At 37.3% G+C, this 10067-nt stretch overlaps 1 protein-coding gene across 1 annotated transcript; it reads left to right on the plus strand.

The window, feature by feature from the left end:
• Nucleotides 1-238: 238 nt before the first annotated feature.
• On the plus strand, nt 239-9226 carry LOC149947913 (A-type potassium channel modulatory protein DPP6-like). The gene is made up of 19 exons (XM_090171498.1): nt 239-379; nt 1567-1777; nt 2715-2809; nt 2877-2951; nt 3910-3962; nt 4135-4337; nt 4408-4592; nt 4707-4807; nt 4865-4994; nt 5077-5226; nt 5353-5435; nt 5496-5734; nt 5796-5894; nt 5965-6040; nt 6740-6934; nt 7013-7170; nt 7813-7950; nt 8029-8102; nt 8844-9226. Exons 1-19 carry the CDS (start codon nt 239-241, stop codon nt 9000-9002), a joined length of 2565 nt encoding a protein of 854 aa, XP_090027624.1. The 3' UTR covers nt 9003-9226.
• The last annotated feature ends 841 nt before the right edge of the window (nt 9227-10067 follow it).

Here is a 10067-nt window from a genome sequence, read left to right on the forward strand (position 1 = left end):
AACGAACAACGCCGTTCTTTGGATTTGTTTGAAGATATCACCATGACAACGCGCGAGGTACTGACGACTATTAATTGAGCGAGTGGAATAAAGTATAGCCCGGACTGATTCCAGTTTTGGCACTAGGCCATGTAGGTAGGGTAGAATCCGATTTTCGAAAGTACATAAAAAAGCGATTTCTCCGTTTTCGCCGTGTAGCGCCCGGGTTCTTTATTCCACTTTCAACATTTCGATCCCCATGACATGCGTCGGTCACTCTTTTACCGTAGGCGAAAAAGACGCGGAGGGGTCCAGAGGTTACCGGCGCTCCGCGAATGTTTCTCTCAAGAAAACGGCGAGCCAGTCAACCCCCGAACTACTCAAGCAAGCCTCGGTAAAGGTACGTACCGCTTACCGTATTCCAGGCAATGCCGTATCACGCGGAGACTTGTTGCTGAAAGCCGCGAATGTCGAAGGCGGCCTTTAAACCATTCTACTTAATTAGTTGGACGTTGTTCAAATTAGAATGAATAAATTAACATTCGAAAAGTTACGCCACTTTCTTCTTTACAGTAATGTACTTCGTTAGCTTCCTAGCGAACTACCTTCGTTCGTTGTGATAACGTATGATACGCGACGAAAACTGTTCTTGAAAATATTTTGCAAAAGCAATGGTCCTATAGTTCTTCGGTAATAATAGTTGGATTAAACCACTTGTAGATTTATTTTGAACAATTTACACGTTCCACTTCGAGTTTCAAGGGGTATTTAACCTGTTATTTTGGGAAATCCGTGATGGTAATTTCTTTAAACACACACACGATTGTTGTTCATCAACGCTTTTAAAAACGTTTCAACCGGTGTAAATTGAAAAGTCAGCCGACTTTTATCGGTCGAAAGAGCAATTTAAAAAAAAATCCTAGCCTCCAAATAGCCAAAATGAAAGCAATTTTACTGGCTAACTTATTGGCGGAAAAAAGGATAACTGACTTTTCAATTGATGATTTGGTTGACAAAACTCGCTTACAAGGGCAGTACCCGAGGTGTTTATTGCCGATTTTGTTCAAAACTGGGCGTAATGAGATATGAAATTTCCCAAAAGGAGACGTTGCACTACCCATTCGAATTTCCATGGCAACCGAAAATGTTTTTGACCACTTAAAACAAAAAATTTCCTTATTTTACCCAAAAATTGTTACAATTTTACCCCGAAAATGTTTCAAAGTTGATGAAATTTACCTAAATGTGGTTCAAATTACCCATTTCGTGATTTAAATAAAAAATTAAATTTTGTAGTACCCTGTGAAACCGAGAAAATCCCATGCTTTTTTAAATGAAGATTTTTTGTTTTAAGTGGTCAAAAACATTTTTCGTTGTCATGGCAAATCGAATGGGTAGTGCAAAGTCTCCTTTTGGGAAAATACATTACGCCCAACTTTGAAACCCCTCGGGTACTCCCCTTCGTTAGAGTGAAGGCACCTTTAGTCGAAACTAAATTTTATAAATTGGGCGAATTAAAATAATAAATAATAAGTTCATAAACGAGTTTCATTGAATGCGAGGAACTGCGGTGCTTTGCGTCCGTAGGAATTAGTGACGAATCCGCAAGAAGAACGAAACTGGATGGGAATAGGAATTGCTGTTTTGGTCATCTTTATTATCTGCGCACTCATCGTTACTTCCGTATTCATTCTCTCTCCCGGAGCTTCAGCCGGACGACTAGGAAACCGGCTGACCCTGGATGACCTCACTTCGGGCAGACTCTACGTTCGACACTTTAACGGATCATGGATATCTTGTAAGCTATTTCTATTTGAAATGGTTCCCAGAGAGTTAAACAATCTATTGATATTATATCCAGTTTTTAACGCGTTAGTTAGCTTAGAGTAAATTTCGAGGTACACTTTAGCAGAAACTGAGTGGAATGGCTTAGCTCTTACTTTTATAATCCTTGTTTTCGAAAGAATCCGTAACACAAATTAAATTCAATTATGTTTGATTTATTTGATGAATTACGGGAAGTTGTCAGTAAGAACAATAAAAATATTTTTTTTTAATTATATACAGGGTATTTCAAAAGGTTATGCAAGCATTTTAAGGAGTTGTAAGGGGTGAGTTGAGAAGTATGCCTGTTTTTTTCCCATTTTCCTACGATGAATTAACAGAAGGCCAGAGAGCTTCAAAGTGTGGCCAACTAGCCCCTGGAAGTAGGCTGCAACAAGCACAATACCAAGCAGTAGGGACTTTAAATACTGTTTAAGATTCCCTTTTTACGCTGGTTACCTCGATTCGTTTACAAAGTTCTTTTTTACCTATCACACGAACCAAAAACCTTAATGTTCGCGTTTCTCTGCTGCTTGGTTTTGCGCTTGTTGTAGCCTATTTCCAGGGGCTAGTAGGCCACACTTTGAAGCTCTCTGGCGCTCTTTTGACTCATCATAGGAAAATGGGGGGAAAACAGGCATACTTCTCAACTCACCCCCTACAACTAAATAAAGTTTGTGTATAACCTTTTGAAACACCCTATATATAAATATAAAGACTTCAAGGCAGGTTTTATATTAAATATAAAGTTGTGCTTCAGACTTAAGCCGAATAGTTTACAGCACGCGTCATTTCGTCATAATATCAGGGAAACCAACCTCGAAATATATCATTAAGAAACCGGTTAATTATTGACTGGCCGAGCGAATCCAACTAAAACGGAGCGATTGATTAGATCGACTTTTTTTCAGCAACCGAATTAACTTACACGGATTCCACGGATAACGTGGTAATATTTAACGTCATAACTGGAAACAAAACTGTTTTAATTACTAATATAATTTATGTAAGTTACGCTCTTTCTGTGAGCAATAAAATAAAAATATTAATGTTGTACCTTATAAAACGTATAGCACGCTAATAGTGTTCAAGAATATTGGCTATCCGCCGATAGGAGATACGTTCTACTTCGATGTCACACTACAAAAGTAAGGAATACTTTCGTTGAAATGTTTCCAACTTCGAACGATAACACGAAACTTAAGAAACATTTGATTTTAATATTTGGGTAATTTCACGACAGATTGTCCACCCAACACCCCTAGATTATGCCAAAAAAATTGTTACTTTGTTTCAGTGGCGTAGCCAGGGGGGGGGGGACAGGGGACACATGCCCCCCCGAAACGTATGGCCGTACGCACAAATATTTTTATTTTTTTACTTTTTTTCAATGGCGTGCCCCCCCCCCCGAAACAAAATCCTGGCTACGCCACTGCTTTGTTTAATTTAACCATTATAAATGAATTACAAAATTACAGGTAGCCATTTTTGAAATATAGTACGCCTGAATTTCGCTGACTCCTATTTTGACCTCCAGAAAATATTGCCCACGATATAGATTTTATAGATAAGGAGGATTTTTTCGAATAATTTTCAATCATATTGAGAGGTTTTGATCTTTCATACATCGAAAGAAACATACTTTTTTTAAATCAAAAACTCTACTAAATCTCGATTATTATTAATTGATTTTGCCCCATTCCAAATAAAATACGATTCAATTATTTTTTAATTAAATTTGAGTCGAATTACCCATTTATAGTGCTCCGAATTGTTTATTCATTATCCACAAATTTTAAAAATTTATTTAAAAAACGTTGGTAAAAAGAATATCATTTTAACTTATTTAATTATGTTTTTTACGCTACCAGGCATTTATTTAAATAATTGTTTGTTTTATTTAAATAATTGGCTTATTCACTTTCGATTATTTAAACATTTTACAATTTTTATTCAACTATTGGTTATTTAAATAAATATTATTTAGATATCGCCGAGATTATTTTATTCGTGGATAAAAATAATCGAAATCCGAGCACTACCCATTTATGAACAACTTCTTGAATTTTATCATTTAGATCGCACTAATATATATTTTTATAATAGGACCCGATATTCGGGAAAATGGCAACTTATAAAATTATGGATATTCGATCACAGTAAGATTTTTTTGCAACTTGAAACGCGCGATATCGAGCTCGGCAGTACTCATCCCCTTATAAAAATAATTGAACAATAAATTTCGGTCGAGCTGGGAAATCGCGTTTCTTGATCCGTCATTTGCATAAGCCGTAAATTTCTAAGAACCTCTCTTCGAAATTCCGATTGCAGGCACGCGCACTACCTTCTGCGGACGGCGGACAACCCCATTCCGAAACTGCAATTCGCGCAATGGGGCCCTCGAGGAAACCAACTGGTCTACGTGGATCGTTTCTCAATATTTTATATCGAGGAATATGGGCATCGGCCAGTGCCCCTGGTGACGCAAACCATTGATTCCGTTTACAACGGCGTGCCGGATCGTTCATACAGAGGTAACGCATTTTCCAACCCGATACGGCATCGGTTCTGGGACGAAATAATTCAAATTGTCCCACCTTTCAGAGAGAATTTTAAAGCGTGACAACGCGATTTGGTGGTCTAAGGATGGGAATCGACTTTGCTTCGCTTCGATTGACGTGACCGAAATGAACCGGTCTTCCTATTTTTGGTACGGTGGCGACGCTGACTTGGACTCGGCCGAACCAGTACCACCGAACCCGGTCGTACTATCTTATCCGTACTTTAAAGTAAATTACTTCGATTTATTATAATAATTATTGTTATTATTATAATGTTTTTAGTTGCTCTACTTTAAAATTAATTCTACGTAATTCGGTATAATTAATTTCTGTGGTGTTTAGCCTGGCACGCCGCATCCACGCGTTTATCTCTACATTGTTGATCTACAAAATCTCGACTTTGGCCACGATAAAGTGATACCTCCTTGGGAAATCAGTGATAGGTAGGTTTGTGATCTCTACTTTAGTTTGTACGTAGTCCTTTAATCATTTTTCAATAGCGATTTCTTCTTAACTGGCGTGGTTTGGATTCACGAAAATCGCTTAGCAACTACTTGGATGTTAAGAAGTCAAAATCATTCGTTCCTTTCAATCTGCGAAGAAAGAAAGAAAATCTGGGTTTGTCAGAAAGTAAGTGGATGCGAAATACGTGGATGATCATGACGCCGCGCGTTCTTTCATAACACGGTGTTTTTATTTATATATTTTTAAGAAATTGGAAGAATCAAATCCTGGTTCTGGTTGGGTTGACGCATTTTCAGACCCACTTTTCACTATTGACGGTTCGTTTTACTTCATACTGCTACCTATTTCTGGAGGATCAGCTGGAAATTTCAAGCATCTTGCTATGGTGCCAAATAGCGTAAGTTCACTGTTTAATTGTGTTCCAGTACATTCTAACGAAAAGTTCTTTTAATTAGCTTTCAATCTGGTGCAGAGTGTTTTATTTTGGTATTACCGTAACTTATATTAACTGTTTAATCCTCAGGATGCTCGAGCGAGAAATTTCCTAACGTACGGAAGTTTTGATGTGACTGCTGTCTTAGGCTACAATGAAGAATACAGAATGGTGTACGTTGAATTCGTACGACTTCGTATTGGAATTTTCGTATTAACTTGTTGGAACTTCAGGTATTATCAGGCTAACGCGAAGGGCAAACCTGGAGAACGACACATATATTCCGCTGATGATTCTACCAAAACCCTGCAATCCGTGTCACGAAGAGTAGTATGCCTAACTTGCACGTTGGACGAGGAGTGTAAATACAACAGTGCCGTTTTCTCCCCTGGTGCCTTATACTACGTACTAACGTGTGGTGGTCCCAGGATTCCTCGAATTGAAATAAGAAGGGCCTCTGACAATCTTTTGGGTCCGTGATCCAAACTATCAACCCTACAGATATTTAATAATAACTTTTTCCAACACTTCAGTTACGATTCTTGACACGAATGATCACCTTTTCGAATATCTTGGCGACAACGTTGTTCCACATATCAAATCCATTACGATTCCTCTGCTAGGAGGAGTAGGTAATATTGCCTACTCACATTAAATTGAATACGGTGATTGTGCCATTTCATTTTCATTTACTGGTAATAGAAGGACGAGTAAAGATGTTTTTACCGCCCAGCCAAAATAACTTGGCTACTACAAGATATCCTCTGCTCGTTCAAGTGTAAGTGGTACTATTTTCGGTGACTTTTCGTTTTATTTTATTGTGACGCGACTAAAGATAAGCCTTGTTCTTGGATATTTCTGAGAAATAGTAGTTAAGGCTGCGCAAGCAATTTTACAGAGACCACAGTACTTCCCCTTAAAAGCTCAATTTTCCGTAAGTGGAACAGATTCCTTATTATTTTTGTTGGGGGTTAAACTAACTTTTAGCCTGCGCTTAAGCCAAATACCCATACTTCCCGGTCGAAATAGACCATATTAGGATGCTATGTCTGTTTAAACACCAAGTGATGAAATGTCGCACTAATCTGCTTTATCACTGCGTTTGATAGATTTATAGGGTTAAGGAAATTTAAAATCTCAAAACTTTTTAAAACTCGCGTTCGGAGTAGATCCAAAATAAATTATTAATCAAAATAATACAAAAATATGACAAAAAATGTATTTTATTGCGAAAATACTCTATAAATAAAAATCCGTTTTTGATTTAATATGTAAAATTTCGAGGGCTACATAATCACAAATAAATTAGGTGCTCTGAATATTACTGGTGAATTCCTTCCGTTTCCAAGGCGTATCTCTAGTCTGATGGTAAGGTGGGGAGCCTAGGGAAGGAACTAAAAGGTGATCCTCTCCTTACGAGCTACTTTCAATGAAGACAGCTTTTCGTATATTTGATTAGGCTTTTATAAAATTGCAGCTGCGACGAACCCGCTTCTCAATGCGTGTCCGAAGAATTTGATTTGAATTGGGGCAGTCAAATCGCCAGCAAGCGTAATTACATATATATGAAGCTAGATGGCAGAGGAAGCGCTTTTCAAGGAGACAAGCAAGAACATGGTATCTACCGCCAACTAGGAATTTCGGAAACGAGCGATTTTATTCAAGCAGTCAAGTATTAGAGATTTTTGTTAATATCCTAATGTTGAAAGTGTAGAAACCCCGGCAATTAACGCATCTCGCTCATCGTCAGATATTTGAAGAAAGAAATCCCTTTCATCGACAACGAGAAAGTGGCGATTTGGGGAAAAGGCTACGGGGGTCACATTGCGGCGTCTGTCTTGGCGGACGACGACACTCTCTTCTCTTGCGCCTTCGCGATTGCACCTATCACCAACTGGAGACATTATGGTACGAAATCTTTCTAAGGATATTGCCAAAAAGTAATATTTCCGAGAACCAGGACCTGCAAGTTACTGTTTATATGATGCTTGTTGAAATAATGGAAATTTTTCACCCGTAAACAGAACCCCGTGTTTTTCTAAGCCTTAATATGTCAAAAGAAGCTACCTGGTAATATTTGTTCCATACCGTACAGGTGAAAAGTATCCATTATTTGAACCATTGGGTTGGGAATATTAATCTAGAGGTCCAATCAAACCGTCGGATTTCAGTATTTCGCGAAAACAAATAACGAGAAAACTTAATCATTCTACCCGTGGCGCCGTCTATCTCTCAATGGTTCGTTCAAATAAGACGCGTTTACCGTCAAATTTTTATTTTTTTTTCAAAAATAATGGATGGCGCCACGGGTTATATGATAACGTTTTCTCATCATTTTAGAGGGGACGGCACATTCGTAATTTTCAAAAACTTGTTTCGCGGTGAGCAGATTTGATTGGATCTCTAGATTAATATTCCCAACTCAATGATTTGAACCAGCACTATATAAACAGTAACTTGCAGGTCCTGGTTCTCGGAAACATTAGTTCTTGGCAATTTTCTTGAAGATGTTTTATTGAAGGGTCTATTGAAACGAATTACCCGTAATAGATGCCATTTTCACTGAACGTTACATGCAAACTCCGAGTCTCGACGACAATTTTGTTGGTTACGAAATGTCCGAACTATCTCGCAAAGCGGAGTATTTTCGTGGAAAGAAATTTCTCGTTATACACGGAACGGCAGACGGTACTCAATTACCTTTTAACCAATACTTCTAATCAACGACGGAACTGATCAATTAGTAACATTTCTTTTGAAAAACAGAGGACGTGCAAGTCCATCACACTTTGCTACTAGCCAAGGAATTAGTTCGATCCGGAGTTCCATTCACGCAACAGGTTGGTTTTTGCAACAGGCCAGCATCCAGTGACTGAGGCTTAAAATGTTTTAGGGAGCTAAAATTGCTTTAATGTAAATTTTTATATTACGGATCACTAAAACCTATGCCACGTTTTCACGATACTGACTAAAGTTGCGCGGGTCACATATTGAGGTTCCACGTTTGCATGGTACTGTCCAAAATCTAACGATGAATTTCCAAGTTTGCACGCTTCTGAGTAGATTATAAAATGGCCTACCAAGTCTATACGCTACTGATCAAACCATCACAGTTCATAAAATGACCAGGCAAGTGCCCACTTTTATAAGTTTGCGTGGATAGACAGCCTTGATACACTACATAAAAATACAGTTGGTTTTTTTATGAAATAAGCCATTTCAAAACTTATTCTTATGCAATTAAAAAGATGAATATGAAAATTTTAAGTATATTTATTTTAAAAATAATTATATTCTTGAGCACTAATGTAGATTTTGGGCAAAGCAGCATCACTATTACAAAGGCGGTCGGTAATACGTTCCAAATCAACGTATTTAACGGTTAAATTAGCCCATGGTAGAAATTGTGCAGAATAGGTCGAAAATCAGTGCTGCCTGATATTCATCACTTTGCTCACGATTGCGGAGATTTTTGCACCAACCACAAATCGTTGTTCAAATGCAAATTATTTTTTTCTAAAATACCGAAATAGCAACCACAATTTCCCGAAAATTTACGCTTATCAAATACTTTTTGTCAGTTGTATCCGGATGAAGACAACTCTTTGTCGAATGTTCGACATCACGTCATTAAGCTTATGGATTCGTTTCTAAGTCAACAGTGTTTTAAACCCGGAAACAGGGACGATTCCGGAGAGGACAAACACCCAGTGCGAACGAGAGTTGTGAAAAATGGTTAAAAATTGTCAAAAAAATATGCACAATTTGCGTAGTCGTTACGAAATGAAGAAATCTGGAGGTTTAATCGCAAATACGAAATATTGATTAATAACTACAATACCGTTATTTCTGAATGTTTTAAATCCTTTATAATATTTTACTTGACTATTATTTGTGAGAAAAACCACTTGTTTCTTAAAACTGAGACATTTACAACGGATAAACTTTGTAATTGTATACTAAAACAGCCTACGAACAATAAAAGTTTTAAAATATACATGTTTATTTAAAAATTGAATGCTAGTTTAAGGGATGGTTTTCACTAAAGTAAAAACGACGTGACGGTGAGCGTCGACGCCAAAATATTGTAATAAGCCAATGTTGTCGACGCTCACCGTCGTAGCTTTTTCTTCCTAGTGAAAACCACCCTTACGAAACTCGGGTTTGAGAGGTTGACACTTTTACTTAGGCACACCGAAATTGGGGAGCTCCACTTATTTTCTTGCAAAACTGCGGAAGGATTTAGTTACTTTAATCTTAGATTTACTTTTAAAAGAAAAGTCGAGATTGATTAACTGAGATGTTATATTCCCTTTAATTTACGTTTCAAAACTTGAATATCTATCTAAATTTCACTATATTTTGAAAATTGCCAACCTTTCGAAAATGAGTAATGTTTTGAGATTTGATTACACTACTTTCCTTACGTAACAAACTTTTAAAGATGACTCCTTTTGAAACTTGGTCACTTTCGAAACTCAATTTTGTTTTGAAATTGGACTTCTTTTCGAAACTTAATTTCCTTTCGAACTCAATTGACTGCCTATCGAAACTTAATTAACTACCTTCATAAACTCAATTGACTACCTTTAGAAACTTTATTCAAGGGTTGACTTCCTTTTGGAACTTGACTACTTTTCGAATCTTGACTACATTTTGAAACTTGATTGCCTTTTGAAACTCGATTATCTTTTGAAACTTGATTGCCTTTTGAAACTCGATTATCTTTTGAAACTCGATTACCTTTTGAAACTTGATTGCCTTTTGAAACTCTATTATATTTTGAAACTCGATTACCTTTTGAA

This window comes from Leiobunum rupestre, chromosome 4, assembly GCF_980474605.1.
Source record: "Leiobunum rupestre chromosome 4, qqLeiRupe1.1.hap1, whole genome shotgun sequence".
Taxonomy (NCBI): Eukaryota; Metazoa; Arthropoda; class Arachnida; order Opiliones; family Sclerosomatidae; genus Leiobunum; species Leiobunum rupestre.